This window comes from Sarcophilus harrisii, chromosome 5, assembly GCF_902635505.1.
Source record: "Sarcophilus harrisii chromosome 5, mSarHar1.11, whole genome shotgun sequence".
NCBI lineage: Eukaryota > Metazoa > Chordata > Mammalia > Dasyuromorphia > Dasyuridae > Sarcophilus > Sarcophilus harrisii.
Window position 1 is genome coordinate 121,283,160 of NC_045430.1, and position 20,771 is coordinate 121,303,930.

A 20,771-nucleotide genomic window follows, 5' to 3' on the forward strand; every position below is an offset into this window, starting at 1 on the left:
TAGAAATCTGAAAATTATCTTTGATGCTTAACTTTACCCTATTTCTAGTGTTCAGTTAGCAATCCCTGCTAATTTCTACCTTGGCAAAATTTCTCATTTATTGCCTTCCTCTCTATTTCCACCAGTTCCAACCCTGCCAGGAATCCTCATTACTTGTCTGGATTTCTGCAGTAATCTTAATAATGATCTCAATATTTATTTTCTCCTCTATCCAATTCTATATTTTAAATGCTAGCTAGAATAACTTTTTCATGTCATCTCTACTCAAAAATTAAATTGTTCTCTATAGAGTAAAATTGAAATTCTTTTTACCAGCATTCAATGACTTCTAGAACATGCTATCATACTATTATTCTAGCCTTATCTTATTCATTTTCAACATTGTTCTATAGTCTTGTGAAATTAGACTTTTTGAACAGGTCTTCCTACTTTTATGCATTTAACATACTTACATTGTTTGTAATATATTTATTCCCTTCTTTCACAGGTTAAATTAGTTTTAATCCTTTAAAACTCAAACCCATATATTATATCCCTTCAAAAATCTTCTACAATCCTTTTGACTAGTAAAGACCATCTCCCACCAGATCTCATGTAGTATTTTATCCTCAAAATTTCTAATGCATTCATTATATAATACTGTATGTCACAAATATCCAATTTTGTCTTTTCCTTCTACATAACAATAAACTCTACAAAAGAAGAGATTATTTTTTCATCCAAAATTCAAATCCAGCAGGTATGGTGCAGTGAATAGAGCACCATCCCTGAAGTCAGGAGAAGCTGAGTTCAAATATGGCCTCAGACACTTAACATTTATTAGTTGTGTGAACCCAGGTGAGTCACTTGCCTAGCCAAAAAAAAAAAAAAATTCAAATCTTTCCCAAAGTCTAGAACATAAATAACTAGATATTTTTAAAATGTATGAAGAATGCTAAGTAAACTCAATCCTGGGAAGGATGTCTATGGCCATTTGCTATTGTTTCCCTTTTCCTAGAGGGAAAATATATTACTAATTGTGAAAACAAAAGAACAAACAAATTAAATCAAAAACTAAAATACCCATTAAAGCTTAAAATTGTACTAAGTCTTTTGGGATATCCTATATATTAGTATATATTAACATTAAAACTTTCCTTTAAATTAATATAAATTTAAAAAGTAATAATAACCCAACAACAACAATAAATTTTGGTGGCTAGCACAAAAAGCAATCATTCTGCTTCAGAAGCAATTTACTTCTACTTAGTTCTGAAAGGTGCTATTGAGTCTGGATGTATAAGTCTTGATGACAGGAAAAAAATCTCTTCCAAAAGGTCAGCGATAAAGTTGGATGAAAGATAGAATATATTCTACCAAAGGATACTAGATGGATCACATAGAATGAAGAGCAAAAATAAGGTTTTGTAGAAACACAAATAGCTAATGGAGATGCCCCAAATTGGTGGGATTCACCAATAGAGAAGCTTTTCATATAGAGATAGTTAGCATGGAATCATTGGTGGCAATATGGATAGAGCAATAGAATCTAGAAGATCTAACTTCACATGCTGCCTCAGTTAGTAGTGACTTTAGGCAAGTTACTTAATCTCTGTCTTGCCTCAATCTCTTTATCTGCAAAATGGGGATAAAGAACTACATTTACCTCATAGAGTTGTTGTGAGAATCAAAAGAATTTATTTTTTAAGTGTTTTAACAGAGTGCCTGGAACATAGTAGGTACTTTATAAATGCTTATTCCCTCCATCCTCCCTTCTGTCGTTAGGTAATTTTATGTTTGAATAATATTGAATTGCATTAATGTAAGTAAATGATGATAAATGAATTAATATTGTATAAAATTTTTACCTTCCAGACTTGAAAGATAAGTTGTTCTGATGATTGCTTAATTGTTCTCATTTATTATGTGATATACCATACATACTACATTGTGACTATACTTCAGACCAAAAAATAATAGAAACATAGGAGTTGCTTTAAGTCAGAACCATGGCTCATCCAGCCTGGACCTTGGTTGCCAAAAATAACCCTAAAGGACATGCTATAAGAATACATGACAGCTTTTCTTGGATATTTTGGATATCCAACTCTATTTTGAATCCATGTATAACTCCTGTCAGTACTCTTGGAGAGTTCCATAAATTTATTTCTTATTACATGAAACAGCTATAAATTCACCTTGCTCAAATTTTACCTTCAGCTTTCCTAGGTGGAAAATTTTAAATTGCATGATTTGTTAATCGATTTGTAATCAGTTAAATTATGACAACCTGCTTATTTTTCTTATTATGTGGGTAAAGTGTATCAAGTCCTAAAATTATAATGAAAATAATTGAGTCTTTTAAAACAGCTTTATTTTCTGGTAATGTAGATTCCAAATGAATAAAAGCTCATTGTATGTTATACATCAAAGCAAAGGTTTGCATTTTCACAGTAATATCTGCTTAATTTGTAATATCATAAGTTAAAGTATTAATATTGTAAGTACTTACATTAGCAGCCCCAAGAAGTATCAATGTAGGTCCAAGTCCTATTGTATAAATAGATCTGAGCATTATGGACACAAGAAATGGTCGAATACCAAAAGGTTTGGGGAAGACAAAAAGCATAGCTGTGCAGACTGAAACTGCTATCCAAAGGAGGACTGAGAACAATGGAGATAGTGTGCCTATAAGACAGAAAAATTTTTAAACAAGAAAGAAACAAAATGGTATTATTTCATTTACTGTCCCATTTTTAATATATTAGATTCAATCAAAACATAGAACACTTTCATAATAATTTCAATCAATACTCTTAAAGAAGAAATTTTTAAGAACAATTTCTATTCATTCCAATTTGTAAGATAAAAATTAATTTCATGCTGTTAGCATTCATTGGTTAATGAACCTTCTCCTAGGTCAAAGAATTGCTCAAATGAGACATTTTGCTTTGCTATAAAAATGATTTATTAAATCTTTCTGTTACATCTCTTACTAAGAGATTTAATTTCAATCTCAAAATTAATGACATATGTGATCCATCTGATATGTGCTATAGTGTTATATCTTCTTTTTTCTCTAATTATGAAACCTAATTATAAGTGGCAAAGGAGGACCCAAGATGCAGAATTCTAATTCTTTAATAAAATATTTACAGAAATGTAATGTTTCTTTCTTAAAGTGAGAAAGTTCTAATATTTGTGAAGTCACTTGATCTAACTTAAGCCTTGGCAGAACTATAAAATATTTTACCAAAAAGACCAAAAGTTTCAGCTGACTTTAAAAAAATGTCACAAACTAAATTTATTATTGTTAGTGTCCTAAAATAGTGGTTTTAATATTTATGTTTTTCCTTTGAAATCAGTATAATCAATTCTTTAATGTTTGGATATGTGAAAAACATTGATGTACTGATGTAAGAGAACTCTCTCAGAGTGATAGTTTAATTGTCTTCATAAAACTGTAGAAATATATTAGGGGACAACATTTATATCTCAGACATGTGGCTAAAAGTTGAGGTAGCCAAAAAGCCTGAGACCTTGTGCTTGTTTTCCCTTGGCAAGAGTTCCATGACCATTCTAATCTCTCTTGGCTATAACTCTGCTTACTGTTTTAAAATCTTTGTTTCTACATAGTTAAGTTTTATAAAAGTTTTCACTATCACTGAAACCTTGGCATTATCAGGGTTTCTGATACCAATGCTATCCAAATCTTTATTCTGAAGTGAGTTTTAATACTTCCAGGCAGAAGAACAGAGAATTTTGTTGGCTGTAAAATAAGCTACTAAGTTAAGAGCATCAGTTTAGATTTTTAAAATAATGTTTTAAATTATTTCATTATTTTAGTCATAAAATGAAGCAACAACTTCCTGGGAGTTAAATCTCTCTATTGCCTTTTACAGGAAAAATTCAGTTTTGGGAAGAGGGCTCTTTATTGTCTTTCAAAAAAAAGAAAATTAACTATGATATGATCTAATCATTTTTAATTTGGAGGACCAGAAAAAAGTTAAATTGGTACCACAATCATCATAGTCCCCTGTTGCTCTGAAGGGTGCCAATTTATGCTTATTATGAATATTAGCTTCTTAATAAAACATAAAATAATAAAACATAAAACAAGACATAATTCATACATACAGTAATTCAATTTTACATTCATTGAGGTCATTGAGTATCCAAGCTTTGACTTGTTTAAAGTGCCTCAAGAGGGAACGATCCCCAGAGATCCCCAAGCTCAAGTGGTCAGATGAGTACTTAACTCCAGGAATGTTTTAGAGGGCATTTATTGGTCAGAGATAAAATGGGCTAGCTGACCAAGCAATTTCAATGACAGCCCATCATTCAACATGATAAAGATCAGAAGAGTTATGATATCTTTGTCAAAGGAAAACGACTCCAAGGCCGTTAGGTGACCGCCTCAGTTTATAGACACGAATCTAAGTATGTTTGCTACCCCCTTCATGTACTTCAGCATGTCAGTGAAATTAACACCTAAACCCCAGATACTGTTCCTAACATTTGCTGAGGGGAGACAGAGAACCAGGCACCAAAGCTCTTGCATTAGCATTGTTCTCTGCTTCCTTTTGCATGTGTGAATATAACTGTGTAACCAAAATTTTTAGTCATTCAAGCTCCAGAATCCTGCCTCTTCCCCCAAAATAACCTCATACAAGATTTCTAAGCATAGGCCTCGTGACCATTTTTTTTAGATATGTTGAAGAGGGATTTTTGTAAAGTACAGGCTGGTCTAGATGGCCTTCCTTCCATCTCTTAAGTTTATCTAATTCAGGTGAATCTTTCAGTCTTTCAGTAAACCCTTAAAGATGTAATTATTCTCTCAAGTACCTCTAATTTGACAATATCTTTGACTCTTTTGAGTCTTTTAAGATAATAAATTTGCTACACTTTGTAAGTCATAAGACATACTTATTTATTCCCTTATTTGGCATTATTGTTTTATATATATATATATATATATATATTCCCTCAAAAAAATCCCAGTTAAAATTATATTTACAAACTATAGAACAATATCACTCTGAGGAAACTGTTTTTATTAGCTTTAAAAAAAATGTAAAGTGAAATAACTTTAATGTTTTCCTTCAAATCTTCAATATGACATTTTAAAATAATATAATATTTTTGGAATTCTTCTTTTCCCCATGCCTATATTATATTTATGTGATCACACTAGCAGCTTATCATTTCACTCATATTAACATCTAACAAATTACCTTAACAACTACAAAGTTATACATACACTATTTTGTTTATCTACTTCAGAAAAATGTAATCTAGGTCAATCAGGACTTGTATAATATACAATTTTCCTGAAGAATACATCCAATCATATCACACACACACACACACCCCATTAAATAAACTTTAGGGGTTCACTATTGTCTTTAGATCCCTAAACAAAAAGCTGTTTAACATACAAAGCCTTTAAAACCTAGCACTCTCCTATCTTTCCAGCCTTTTTACACCTTACACCCACACTACTCAGTGAGACGGACGTCCTGGTTGTTCTATATATGAGACTACATTTCTCCGCACCAGGCATTCTTTCTGGCTGGCCTCCATGTTCTGAATGCTCTCCTTCCTTTGTTCCACTTACTGCTATTCTCTCTGGCTTCCTTTAAGTCTTAACTAAAATCCCATCTTTTACTGGAAGCCTTCCCCAACCCTTTCCTCTGTTAAATAGTTCCTATTTATCCTGTGTGATTTATTTTGTATATATTTATTGGCATGTTAGCTCTGCCATTTGAAGGTAAGTTCCTTTAAGGCAGATATTCTCTGTATCCCCAGTTCTTAGCATAGTGCCTGAAACATAGTAGGAGCTTAAAAATTATTTATTGAGATTTCCAAAGGTACCTTCACTAATGGTTCTATGCCTAGCCCAGAAACAACTGCTACTTCAGTGGTTACCATAATATCAATTCTGCCTCTTTACTCCTTCTATTCACAGTCTTCTATCCTTGAATTACAGATGGACCACATTTAGCCTTCTATCCCTTCATCTCCTGAGCCATCTCTGCTACATTTATCTTATTCCTTAGGATTTCTACTTTCTCTAGAAGAAGTATTTGCTGAGTAAGCTGTTACTTTATTCAAAAAATTCTTTTATACCTTTCTTATTTATATAAACGCTCTGTTTTGACAGCTCCTTCCATTCTTTGTCAGGAAATGGAGTGAAGTAAGATACAAGGCAAAGAAATTGTGGTGGTAAGGTTAGTAGTGGGTTTGAGTAAGGGAGCCTATATGTCTATCTGGTATTTATTGTGTGTTGACATTTATATACTATAATACATACACATTCATACACACAACATAGTGTACATATGGAATATTAACTTCAAATCCATTAAACAATGAAAATGTTAGCAGCAACTTTTTTTTCCAGAACTGAAAAACATTTCCTTTTTTTCTGAAATGAATTACTTTAGTTTTTAATATTTTTATTTCCTCAGCTATATGTAAAGTAATTGTTTATATTTATTTCTAAAACTTTTGGTTCCACTATTAGTAGGCTGATTTCAGAAAGACCTGGAATGACTTACATGAACTGATGATAAATAAAGTGAGTAGAACCAAGAAAAGATTGTGCACAGCAACAAGAAGATTATGTGATGATCAAATGTGGACTTGGCTCTTTTCAGTAATGAAGTGATTCAGACCAATTACAATAGACTTGTTATGGAGAGAGCTATCTACATCCAGGGAGAAGTCTATTGGGACTGAATGTGGATCACACAATGCTTTTCACTTTTTGTTGTTGTTGCTTTTTTGCTTGTTTTTTTTCTTTCTCATTTTTCCCCTTTTGATCTGATTTTCTTATGCAGCATGATAAATGTGGAAATATGTTTAAAAGAATTGCACTTGTTTAACCAATATTGTACTACTTGCTATCTAGGGGGAAGAGGGGAAGAGGGAAAGAGAAAAATTTGGAAAACATTGTTTTGTAAGGGTGAATGTTTAACTTTCATTTATTTTGAAAATTTTCTCCCTTTTCCCCAACCCTTATCCCCTTTAAGAAAGCACATGTGAAGTTATGCAAAACATTTCCATAAAAGTCAGGTTATGGAAGAAAACATAGATCTTCCCCTACTCCCACCCTCCCAAAAAAACTTTTAAGAAAAATACAATTAAAAGAAGAGTATATTTCAATTTGTATTCTGACACAATCAGTTCTTTCTCTTATGGATAGCATTTTTCATCATAAGTCTTTCAGAATAGGCATAAATCATTGTATTGCTAAGAATAAGCAGTCATTCACAGCTGATCATCCCACAACATTGCTATTACTCTGTACACATTACATTTTATTTTGCTTGAGTTCATGGAGGACTTTCCAGGTTTTTCTCAAAACATCCTGCTCATCATTTCCCATAAAACAAAAATATTCCATCATAGTCACATATAACAATTTATTCAGCCATTTCCCTAATTGATTGGCATCCCCTCAATTTCCAATTCTTTGATTTGAGAGTGCTGCTATAGATGTGCTTGTACATATAGTCCTTTTTTAAGGACTTTTCCTTTTATAAAAAATCTTTTTTGGGATTCTGGTATTGTTAGGTCAAAAGATATGTATCATTTTATAGCCGTCTGAGTAATCACTCATCAATTGTGGAAAGGCTCTTTCTTATATTTAAATTTGATTGAGTTCCCTATATGTTTGAAAAATGAGGCCTTCATAAGAGAAACCCACTTCAAAATTCTTTTTCCAGTTACTATTGCTAACTCTATGCCCCTTGTTTTTTTATTTTCTCTCCTTTCACCCTGAGCCTCCTCAAGAATGTTTTGCTACTAACCATCCCATCCCCAAAATGCCCTTTCTTCCATCAACCTCCCCCTTCCTATTTCTCTTTCTCCTACTACTTTCCTGCAGAGTAAGATAGATTTTCATACTCATATTGAGTGTGTAAACATTACTATTTAAAGTAATATAAATACTTACCTTCATCTCCATCATCTCCAAATGGGTAGAAAAGAGCAACAGCTAAATTGATGAATACAGCCAAATTGAATGAAATGCTCCCCCAGAGAGATATGTGTCTAGAGAACCAGAACAGTGCAGGGTTATCTAGAAAGGGCAAAATTATTTGTTACAAAGGAGATCTTTACTTGGGAGGAGGAGATAAAGAAAGGGGTGAGAGACATGGGAGGTAGAGTTAATAGTGAAGCAAAAAAAAAGAAAAAGTGTCAATGAAACATTTTTTTTTAATTTACATGTCAGCAATTAGAAAGAAGATCAGAAGGGGGACATAGACAAAAACAAGATTGAGTTTCTTTATGACCATGTTTAATTTCTACTTTATGCAACAGAAGTTTATGGTTTCATGATTTTCTTTTCTATTCTTTGTATATGATTTAAGTTCATAAAAATTAAATTCATGTAAAAATAAGAATGGCATCATATATAAAATCATAGCTACCACTATCTTCTTCAATATAATTATTGTTCTCATATTTGATGAAGTGTAGATAGAAATGGTGCTGGGACAATTCACTTTCCAACTACACTCTTATGTTTAATGTTTACAGACTATTATACATAAAATGATTTTTAATTGATCAAAAGTATTGTTCTATAGATTCCTTTTCATGTCACTAAAATATCTTCAGGACAAATTCCACTAGCAAACAGGAAAATGGTGATGAATTTGTACTTCATTTCCATTTGCTATAGCTTTGTTTTCTGAAGGCTTTTAATTTCATATCGATATGGAGTTAAGAATACATAAGTTCAAATCCAGCCTTAGACACTTAACTAGCCATGTGGTCCTGAGCAAGTCACTTGACTCTTTGGCACAGTTTCCTCAACTGCAAAATGCAAATAATATTACCTCCCTTATTGGGTTGTTGTGATGATAAAATGAGAATAAGTTAAAGCATCTAACATCTATGCAAAGCCAGTCAATATAAACAATTGGAATTATATGTTGAATTGTAAGACATTTGACAATACAATATAATACAAACAAAACATAGAGCTCGTAACACTAAGGAAACAATAGAGAAATGAACAGTTCCAGAAGAAAAGATTCATACATATTCATATTGGATATCACAAAGGGGAAAGGAGCATGTATTTTTAAAGACCTACTATGTGCTGGGTACTACTATATGCTTTACAAATATCCCATTTTATCCTCACAACAACCTTTGAGGTAGGTAATGTTATTATCCACATTTTTTTAACTGAGGAAAGTGTGTCAAACAGGTTAAGTGATTTGCTCAGGATCACACAGCTAGTAAATAGCTGAAACTGGGTTCAAACTCATGTCTTCCTAATTCCAGATCCAGCACTTCTCTAACAAATCAAAAACCTACAATAATCAAGATTGGCAATAGGTACATGCCATTGTATTTGTCAAATATTGTTTGTCTCTAGATAAAGTTTTTGAAGCACTAAGATCTAATTATGGAATAGACTCTCCATGAGTGACACCCACATAAATTTAGGCCCAAATACATTGATAAGGAAGAATTGAATAAATGGCTGATTCATGCAATTTGTTTGTGGGAATGAAGGGTTTTATGGTGTTAACTCAACAAAAATCATTACTACCAGGAACTATAGAATTTATCCTTAAGGCTTTCAGACTTACTGATCAAATTAAATTGTGCAAGGAAAAGCTAGAGACAATGTAATAAATAATAGCAGGCTATACATATACTGTCTACTGTATTTTAATACTTGGCAAAACATGATCTGATAACTGAAACTACATATCAAAAACTTACTGTGTTTTTAGACAAGTCATCCTACAGAATTAAAAAATAATACAAAGAATTCAATCAGTTAAATTTTTCTGGAATCAAAATAATTGGTACCCATCATCACCCAGACAAAATGTTGATTCCCAAAAATTAGAGAGAGAACAACATTTAAAATAAGTATTACTAGGGCAGCTAGGTGGTTCAGTGGATAGAGCACCAGCCCTGAAGTCAGGAGGACCGAAGTTCAAATCTGGTCTCAGACACTAATACTTCCTAACTGTGTGAGCCTGGGCAAGTCACAACCCCAAATGCCTCAGCAAAAAATAAATAAATAGATAAATAAATATTACCCTCTCTCAATATTCAATCTCCTCCCCAACTTACATGAAACAAAGCTTTCAAATAATAGGTAGACAAGCATGCAAGTTCTTACTGCTAAGCACCATGCTAAGTTGAATATATAAAGGCACAAATACAAAACAAAACAGATCAAAAATATCAATCCCTGTTTTCTTGAAGCTCACAATCTAGTAGGGGAAATCATGAAAATTATTATCATGCAAAAAAAAATCTCAGAGAGAAGGCACTAAGCTTAAAAGGACTAGAAAAAATATGAAATGTGAAAGAATTCTGGAAAAATGTGACTCTATAGCTGAAACTTGAAGGAAGTCAAGAAAGCAGAGATTTAGAAATATGGAGGGAAAGAGTTTCCAGGAATGGCTTGGGGGAGAGGGGAGAAGGGAGGACAGCCAATGAGAATACAAATTATAGAGACATGGCTGAGAATATAAAAATAATGTGGCAACAGGATGAGATACACACACACATACATATATCTATATCTGCTTTCTTGTCTCCTACTGGAGTAGTTATAAGAATGCTTTCAGAGAACCCATATAGAATGAATTTGACTTCTAATGCTTTATTAAATATAAAAATAAAACAATGTTTTTAACCCACTTATGTAATAGTCCATAGAAAAAGAAATATTGAAGTACAAGGAGCTTTGAACCAGAACTATTTCTATCTGAACCACATCAAAAAGATGAGAAGTAGATAATAATAATAATATCCCTGGATATAGTTTATGAAAAGTGAAACAAAAAGACCATCCATAGCTAAGATCTATATGAACTCAAACAACAATATATCAACAGAGAAAATGAATAATACAATGGATTAGTCATGTCATTGTTCACAGAAAGGAATGCATTTATTATAGTGATATAAAACTAGTCTTTACTACCTGAAATTATAGAAAGGTCATCTGCAGAGACCTGGATTTATTGATCTCTGGAGATATTTTAGTGAAATGATAGATATTGTGCTACATATTACTGAAGAACACTATCTAGTAACTAGAAAGATCAAATGAAGTGATCAGAATGATACATCAAAATATTATCCTTCATAAACTAGCAGATGATGATCAGCAGTTAAAGTACAAATTTTATGAAATTCTTTTTAAAAAAATCAAATTTTATCAGAACCAAAATATCAACACAGACAAAATTGTTACCTTCAACTGATTCCATATAAAACTGATCCATAAAAACAAATTTGCTAGCAAAATGTCCAGCACATAGTAGATACTTAATAAAAGCTAGATCCCTTTCTCTCCCACTTCCCTCGTCATGTACTATAAAAGTGTCTTCTTTTCCCCTTTGTTTTTTCATAGTTTCCTAAATGTTACAGATCCTATATTTTGTTAATATTGTATAATCTTTCATCAAGACTCTTGCAATTTAACTTACAATTCTAAATGTTTATATTAGTATTGGTATTGCATAGGTATTGGTTACTTTAAACATGTTTTTCTAATTCAGGTATGGTTTCAAAATACAAATAAGTATCTTAATGTGTGGACATTAAAAATATTTATATGGTGTTATGTATATGTATAAATATGCATATATACATGGATATATTCATAAATGTAACAAGATATTTGGAGTTGGACTCCTTAATTTAGAAACCACATTTAGAGAAATTCCATTTGAGATAGATAAAAACAAATCTAAAGCTAGGCAGTACTATAATGGTCTTAAATTATCTCCCTGAAAAATGCCAAATTTAATATGAATTGTCTTGATATTATTGTACTGGTGGCATGATTTAAATAGAAGGCATGCTTTGAATAGAAAACAGTTTTCTATGGCCAAGTACTCTAACATTCCCATTCTACTTTATATATTTGCCATATATAAATAAAACTAGTATAGACCTGAGACAAAGGCTTTGTAAAAATAAACAATGGTACTACATATGTTATAGTGCTTTTGGACAGTTTAATCAATAATTACAGAAATGATAATAAGTTGCTTTTGACTTGCCCTGGGAATTTTTGGTACACAATTATTTTGTTCCTTGGCCAATTTTTTAAATGTATTTATAGATTTTTAATGCAATACTAGCATAGACATTTTTTATTATTTATAAAAATCCTATCACCTTGGTCTTTATAAGTGACCTCTCAAGTCCAAAAGCATGCCTCCACCTCATTTCCTAGCCAATAACTCCAATAATACCACTTAATCTCTAGCTATCAATCTATTAGGATATCGTATTCTCCTTCTAGGACTATTTTGGCCCTGAGAATACCTTTACTTTATCCTGAAAGCAGTTGGGTGGCACCATGAATAGAGCACTAGGCTGAGAGTCAGGAAGATCTGAATTTAAACCCAGTCTAGTAGTTTGAGTCTAGGCAAGTCACTTCACTTCCAGTGCTTAGCACAAGGCCTGGTATTTGTAAGCACATAATAAATTATCTATCTATCTATCATCTATCTCTCTCTCCATCAGTCTATCTTTCTATCCATCTATTCAAAAAGGCCATTAGCATTCTCATCCTTTGGGAATAAATATATCATGCCTTCAGTTAAAAAAGGTAGGATTAGGTTGACATCTGAAGGGAAGCTGGCAAAGTGCCATGGAATCAATTTATGCCCCACTGTGAAGAGTTTGTACCAATATTAATGCATCTTATCCAGTTCCACCACTTTCTAGTTTACAAGATAACCAAAAGTTTCAGTTACTGCCCTTGATATAACAGTTCAGCTGATAATGCGTTGATAATGTGTATGCATCTGTTTAATGTTTGAGCCAACTTAATTTTTTGGGCTGGATTTTTTTTTGTCATAAAGATAACCCCCAAAATTCTACCATTTTCCTTCAGGGAATTCTTTCTTAACTATGATTTCTTTATATTTTTGTATATTTCTCAACTCTATGTAATAAAGTTTTCATTGGTGGTTTTTATTTTGGCCTTTTGTATATTTTGACTTCTTATATTGCCTTAACTGTTTAAATTATGTTTTTAATTGCTAATGAAATCCAGAACTTCTGATATTCTTTTAATTTATATATTCCTTTCCACATGATACTTTTTCAAATCAAAATTTCTAGGATCCTTCCAACCAATACATATTATAATTTTCCATACCTTAAAAGTTTCTGTGATTTAAAAAATCATCATGAAGTCAATTCTAAAGTTATGAGTTTTATATTTTTAAAATATTCTGAGCAAAAAGAATGATACCACTAGCTAGAAGCAGTGACAACAAAGTTAAAAGTTAGAAAATACTTGCTGTAACAAAACCCTATTAGAACCTAAGATTCTTTTCAACTTAGAAGTACCTTCCCCCAAATCAGAAAAGGCTAGCATCCTTTCATTCTTTGATGTCCCAAATCATAAGACCATAAGACAAATATATTCCATATCCTGGAAAAAGTAATGTTCAGTTTTGTAAACCAGGATATTCCTTTATAACTCGGATGTCACTAATGGATATTAGGTAAGAAAATTCAATATTTATGCTCTAAGTTTTACAGACTTGGTTGATTTTCTGTGGAGGATAGGTAGAAAGGCAGGGATATAAATTAAACAAGGTAAAAAGCCATGGATGAGTTCTGATCTACACCAATGAAGGGAAAACCCAAATTCATGATATTATAGACATATATAAATAGTAAAGTAAGTTTTATGATCAATAAAGCAGCTATTTCATTTTATCTAACTGCAAGCATCATCTTTTAAGAATTGAGTGATTTGATAAGACACTGAAAATTTTAGAAAATCTCAATCATAAGACAATAGAAGAAGAGTGTACTTGCTATTTTTCTATATTCTCTTCACAATTTGTTAATAATCATTCAAGGTCTATTCAGTGAACATTAGCTATGCAGCTGTTCATTTTTCTATTTAACAATGAAATGGACAGCTGCTACTTTGCAATACATAATATTTACAAAACTAGAGGATTACAACCAAAAGGCTATCTAATTAGTTTCACGTTTTTTCTCTTTTTTCCCCAGCGATAAGTAGCAGGTGTCTCTGAGAAGTAGGCTCAGTTTACAATCTTAAGCATGTAATATCAGACATAAAAAATACAGATTAAAAAGAGGACTGTTGCCATGAAATACAGTTAAATTTATTCTTGTCTCATACACACAGCATAATAATTTCATTTTATTAATTAAAATACTCACTTCTGATTTTTTTCTGCCATTTCATTTCATTGTAAAGATCTTCTGTCTGTTGGAAAAAGTCATTCACTTTGCTTCCTTGTTCATCCCTCTCAGTCATGTTGAAAACACGACTTTTGGATTCTCTAGTAAGATATTCACATATATTTGGAACAGGGAAAACAATCTGTTCCATAGTTCTATCATGACGAACAATCTGAAATATAAATTTGTGGTATCCTTAGATTTCTAAGCATTTAAATCTAAGTCTACTTTTTTTTTCTTTTAGCATGAGTATATGTGATATAGAATACGAAACTGAAGAATTCATTTAAATGAAATATATGCCTGATGTTTAATGCTTTCCCCCAAAACAGTAAGAATTATTACTTTTTATTTTTCTGAATTAAAGTTGTTTTGACAAACCCATAGTTATAGTCTCTGATTCAATGTATTAAAAGGACTTCTTTAAAGACAAAAGATAAGGAGGAAATAGAATGATGTTTAGAAAAAAGAGACAGTTGAAGATTTTCAACAAGTTAACATCCAACAATAATTTCACTAAGAATTCTTGATAGAATCCTGATAACTTTTGGGAAAGAGGAAACTTTATGATGCCTCTACTATACTTGGAAAGTTTGGATATTTTACATTGTGAATTTTCATATTTAGAACTATGCAGTTAGCCTCCAATTCTCAGTATATATTTACTATAGTCTCTAGATGGAATTCTGCAGATTGCAAAAAGAGAAAAAAGGAAAATAATTGGAATTTTGTTTCAATAGTATACTCCAAAAGACACTTACTTGTTAAAAAGAAGTGAAAGTACCCTTAACATAAAAGCTACCAAAGTGACTACTTTCAAAGTGTGGCTTATACTAATCAATGAAGAATTCTACCCAAAAGATCATAATAGAAAAAATTTTGAATTTCATTAAAAATTGTGTTTTGATATGGTGTTCCAATAAATAAACATGGCTTTCCAGATATCATAGCACTGAAATTTGATTTTACATTAAATTTATTTTCATATTAGTCTGATCATTCCTATTAGTTTGTTATGTCTTTGATGGCAGTGACCTTATTTATGTATATATCTACCTTAGCATCTGAACCAATGTACTACATTTAGTAGATATTTAATAAATACTTGGTTCATTCATTCAACAAATATTAATTCAGCTCATCATCTGCACAGCATTGTGTTCAAGGAAACTAGGTAAAATAAAACATTTTGATAAGAAATGACCTTACAGTCTAATAAGAAGGTAAGAAACAAATATTCCAACCTTTCTTTAAAAAATATTGCTATGAAATAGATAAGATAATTTATATGGTGTGTTATGAGTTTCTAAGAGATGTATTATATGTCTCATTATTTAAAACAATGCATATATTGTTGTATTCTTTGTACAACATAAACTCAGATACACATATGTAAATTATTGCCTCATTACTCTTGACTTCCCTAATTGGAAATCAGATAATTCAGATAGGGATCAAGCTAAAGCTCTTAAAATGTACATATAGACATTATTGGTGATAATAATATTTCATCCTCTTAAGGGGGAAGGGATGTTTTCATGTATTACAGAAGAACTTTTGAAAGGCTAGAATGTAGGACCAAAAAGAAAAATTTGACAGGGATAAATGCAAAGTTTCACATGTAATTTTTTTTAAAAATTTAATTGTTCAAGCACAGAATTGGAGATAGTTTACTTGATATCAATTCATGTGAAAAAAATTTCAGGATTTTAGTTGACTACAAGCTCTGTTTTTGTTCTATGACTATCACAATCTTAGTCTGCATCAATAAAACAGACCTAAATAATTTCACAAGAAATAATGAAACCACTATGCCTATGATGTCTGGAATGTTATATTCAGTTATGGGATTTGTATCACAATATATTAACAAACTAGAGGACATAAGGGAGCAAGAGACCAGAATGAGGGAAACTAAAAATTGTATCACATGAGTAATGGTTGTTTAGTGAAGATGTTTAACATAAGCTCATGATAAAGGGAGAAAATATTAATCAGTTTCCAATATTTAAAGGGCTATAATGGGAGTAAACATTTTATATTAATTTTCATATAGATCAATGAAGAACTCAAAATGAAATGGTGCAAGTAGGGAATTCCTCATCATTGAAAGCAATCAAGCTTTGGAAAAATAGTTTGGAAAATAGGGTCAGGGAGTACTGTACTGAATTGCCAGTCTCTTTCAAGTGAAAAAGTTAAATATAGATTCTAAGATTCTATTATCTGTAGTTAAAAGACTAATGTGATAGTTACATATTTTTTCCATCAAATTCATTACAGTAGTTCTCCAGAATACTAGTAGTGAACAATATTTTAAAATAAACTTAAATTATTATTTGTGTTTAACAATAACAAAAACAATAATAAAACTTTTCTTTTTAGAATTCTATAATATAAAATTTCATTGATTCAGAATAATTTTCCTTTAGATAGTCTAGATAAATATTATTTCCAAAGTTGTGAAAATTAATTAATAAAGTATTATACATTGGACTAGACGATCCCTGGTGTTCTAATTCTGAAAATGTGTGAATCTTTAGCATTTGGAATATGGCATATGGACAACTGAATATTTTTTTTTGATGAAGATACAACTTACTCTCTCTTTTTGCAATTCAAAATGGAAACATTTTTCATTTTCTGGATTTGGAAAGCAAAAGGTTTTTATTTCTCAAAAAGCTCTGAAGTTTGGATTTTTTCAATGAAGAGATATTCTTAATTCCAATTTTCTTGCCTCCAGGAAGAAAGGCAAGCTATGCCTCTTTTCCTGGAACTTTGCTACCAAAGAATAAGTGATCCCAAGTATGCCCTCCCTCCTCCTAAAAAAAAATGGCATTAACTACTTGGATAATAAGGAGAAGTAAATGATTCTTTTTCATCTTTGGAATATACATGTGAAAAAAGCACTGCTTTGGGAGTTAGGACACTTGGTTTCAAATTCAAGCATTGTTAGTTCTCCTTTGACTTGAAGGCAATTTACTTTTCACAGATGTATCTTAGTTTCTTCATCTGTCAAATAAGTGGGTTAAACAAAATGATCTCTAAGGCACCATTTATATCTTAATCCTACAATCTACAATCTTAGCCCTACAAACTAAAAGCATATGTTTCTCACAGTACATCTTATATTGTATTGACTTCATACCTTCTTTACTTCCACCTTTAAATGTCTGACAACATGAAGGTAGGGTAAGGTAGGCCAAGATATTGGACACTGAAAATCGAAATGGTTCAGTTGGTACTGAAAATTGAAATGGTTTAGTTGGTCCAAGTTCATGACACTATCTCTAAATATTGTTGGTCCTTTCTCTGTTTTGCTCACCTTGAATATTTATTTGTAAAATCCTCAAATTCTAATTTAACAAGCTTTTTGCAATTAAAAAAGAAATCACTTTAATTAATGTTTATAATGATTCTTTTAAATATTATTGCTTTGCCATCACTTTTCTAGTTTATAACATTAAGGGCTAGGAAAAAAAATTTTCTGCTTTTAGAAGTCTGCATTCCTACTTCCCATATAGCAATCCCACAGATTTTTCTAATATAGTCATAACAAGCTAAATCACTAAATTTTGTGTAATTTTTCTAGAAATACTTGACTACAATCAGAAATAAAATTGTATCTATCACAGTTATCCTCATCCAATAAACAATAATACATTACTTCAATTTGCGCTGTATGGTTAGCATAATATTTCAAAGCTTCATCTCCTTCCTCTGGATCAGACCCTGGTTTAAGCATCTGCTGTAATGCTTTATTATGGCGAGCCAGCTAGGAAAAAAATGAAAAAGAGTAAGTTTACTTCTTTAGACTTAAAGTGGTAATTGTTGAAGCATATTCTTTTTTTAAATTAATTTTATTATAACTTTTTATTTACAAAACATATGCATGGGTAATTTTTCAGCATTGTCCTTTGCAAAACTTTCTTTTCCAAATTCTTCCCTCCTTCTCCCCACCTCCTCTCTAGATGGCAGATAGTCCATACATGTTAAATATGTTAAAATATATGTTAAATCCAATATATGTATACATATTTATAGTTATCTTGCTGCACAAGAAAAATCAGATCTAGAAAGGAAAAAAAAAAAACCTGAGAAGGAAAACAAAAATGCAAGGAAACAATAAGATATCAAACTGTGTATACCCTTTGATCCAGCAGTGTTACTACTGGGCTTATATCCCAAAGAGATCATAAAAAAGGGAAAGGGACCTTTTTGTGCACGAATGTTTGGGGCAGCCCTCTTTGTAGTGGCCAGAAACTGGAAACTGAGTAGATGCCCATCAATTGGAGAATGGCTGAGTAAGTTATGGCATATGAATATTATAGAATATTATTGTTCGGTAAGAAATGACCAACAGGATGATTTCAGAAAGGCCTGGAGAGACTTACACGAACTGATGCTGAGTGAAACGAGCAGGGCCAGTAGATCATTATATATTTCAACAACAATACTATATGATGATCAATTCTGATGGACCTGGCCATCTTCAGCAATGAGATGAACCAAATCAGTTCCAATGGAGCAGTAACGAACTGAACCAGCTACGCCCAGAGAAAGAACTCAGGGAGATGACTAAGAACCATTACATTGAATTCCCAATCCCTATATTTTTGCCTGCCTGCATTTTAGATTTCCTTCACAGGCTAATTGTACAATATTTCGGAGTCCAGTTCTTTTTGTACAGCAAAATAATGGTTTGGTCATGTATACTTATTGTGTATCTAATTTATACTTTAATATATTTAACATCTACTGATCATCATGCCATCTAGGGGAGGGGATGGGGGGAAGGAGGGGAAAAATTGGAACAAAAGGTTTGGCAATTGTCAAATGCATATAACTTGTAAATAAAAAGCTATTAATAAATAAGTAAATAAATGTGTGTGGGGAAAAAACAACAGAAAGCGTGAAAATGCTATATTATGTTCCACACTCAGTTTCCACAGTCCTCTTCTCTGGGTATAGATGGCTTTCCATCACTGAACAATTGGAACTGCTTTGAATCATCTCATTGTTATGATGACAAGTCCATCAGAATTGATCATCATATAATCTTGTTGTTGCCATGTATAATGATCTCCTGGTTCTGCTCATTTCACTCAGCATCAGTTCATGTAGGTCTCTCTACGCCTCCCTGAAATCATTCTGCTGGTCATTTCTTACAGAACAATAATATTCCATAACATTCATATACCATAATTTATTCAGCCATTCTCCAATTGAAGGGCATCTATTCAATTTCCAGTTTCTAGCCACCACAAAGAGGGCTGCCACAAACATTTTTGCACATGTGGGTCCCTTTCCCTCCTTTATGATCTCTTTGGGATATAAGCCCAGTAGTAACACTGCTGGATCAAAGGGTATGCACAGTTTGATAACTTTTTGAGCATAGTTCCAAATTGCTCTCCAGAATGGTTGGAGTTCTACCAACAATGCATCAGTGTCCCAGTTTTCCCACATCCCCTACAACATTCGTCATTATTTTTTCCTGTCATCTTAGCCAATCTGACAGGTGTGTAGGTATATCTGAGTTGTCTTAATTTGCATTTCTTTGATCAATAGTGATTTGGAGCACCTTTTCATATGACTAGAAAGTTTCAATTTCTTCATCTGAAAATTGTCTGTTCATACCCTTTGACCATTTATCAATTGGAGAAGGGCTTGATTTCTTATAAATTTGATTTGATTCTCTATATATTTTAGAAATGAGGCCTTTATCAGAACCTTTGAATGTAAAAATGTTTTCCCAATTTATGAAGCATATTCTTTTTTTAAAAATTTGTTGCCTTAGTATATGATCACTATCTCTAGCAATCTATCTCTCCCTGAAAAAAAGTCAACAAATTATAAAACAACTACACTGAAATCCTTAATGGAGTCATGAAATATATAAATTTCATTACATGTTTTCCAGTATCTTTACTGATTTTTTTTCAGTTACTAGTATTAGCAATCTTTTCTTTTTTGGTTCATTTTTCATAATATTTTTATTCACAGTATTACAGTTATTGTTAACACTGTTCTCTTGGTTCTGCTATTTCACTTTGCCTCTTAGAAAGCATTCCAAAGTTTTTAATTCTTCTTTCTCTATTTTGTATTGTACAATAATATTCCATTACATCCATATACCATTACATTCATATACCACAATTCATTCAGCCATTCTCACATTTGTTTCCAGTTCTTTTCTATTAATATTTTGGTAAATACTTTATTGGATCTTTATTCCTGTGTTAGATCTCTTTCAAATATATTCCCAGGAAGGAGATCACAGGATGATGAACTACATTTTTCAGGTTATATTTTTAAATTAACTTTCCAATTTGCACATGTATCCATATAGTTCTTCAGGTTTGATTTAAATTAATTACAGTGCTAACAAACTCATCATATCATGCTTTCTGTGGTTGTTTTTACTGAGGAAGTTAGGTAGAGTACTGGGCTTGACATTAGGAAGACATCTTTCTGAGTTCAAATTTAGCCTCAAACATTTACTAGTTGTGTGATCTTAGACAAGTCACTTAATCCTGTTCCCTCAGTTTCTTCAGCTGCAA

The 20,771-nt window shown here is 31.8% G+C and overlaps 1 protein-coding gene across 1 annotated transcript in view; it reads right to left on the minus strand.

The window, feature by feature from the left end:
• The window catches only part of ITPR2 (inositol 1,4,5-trisphosphate receptor type 2), a 503,649-nt gene that overhangs the window by 82,750 nt on the left and 400,128 nt on the right, over positions 1-20,771 (minus strand). The window contains exons 46-49 of the mRNA XM_031938487.1: positions 17,879-17,986; positions 14,194-14,386; positions 7,940-8,065; positions 2,492-2,667 (exon numbers count right to left, since the gene is read on the minus strand). Of these exons, the coding sequence (XP_031794347.1) occupies positions 2,492-2,667; positions 7,940-8,065; positions 14,194-14,386; positions 17,879-17,986 (603 nt within the window). The remainder of the gene's footprint in view (positions 1-2,491; positions 2,668-7,939; positions 8,066-14,193; positions 14,387-17,878; positions 17,987-20,771) is intronic.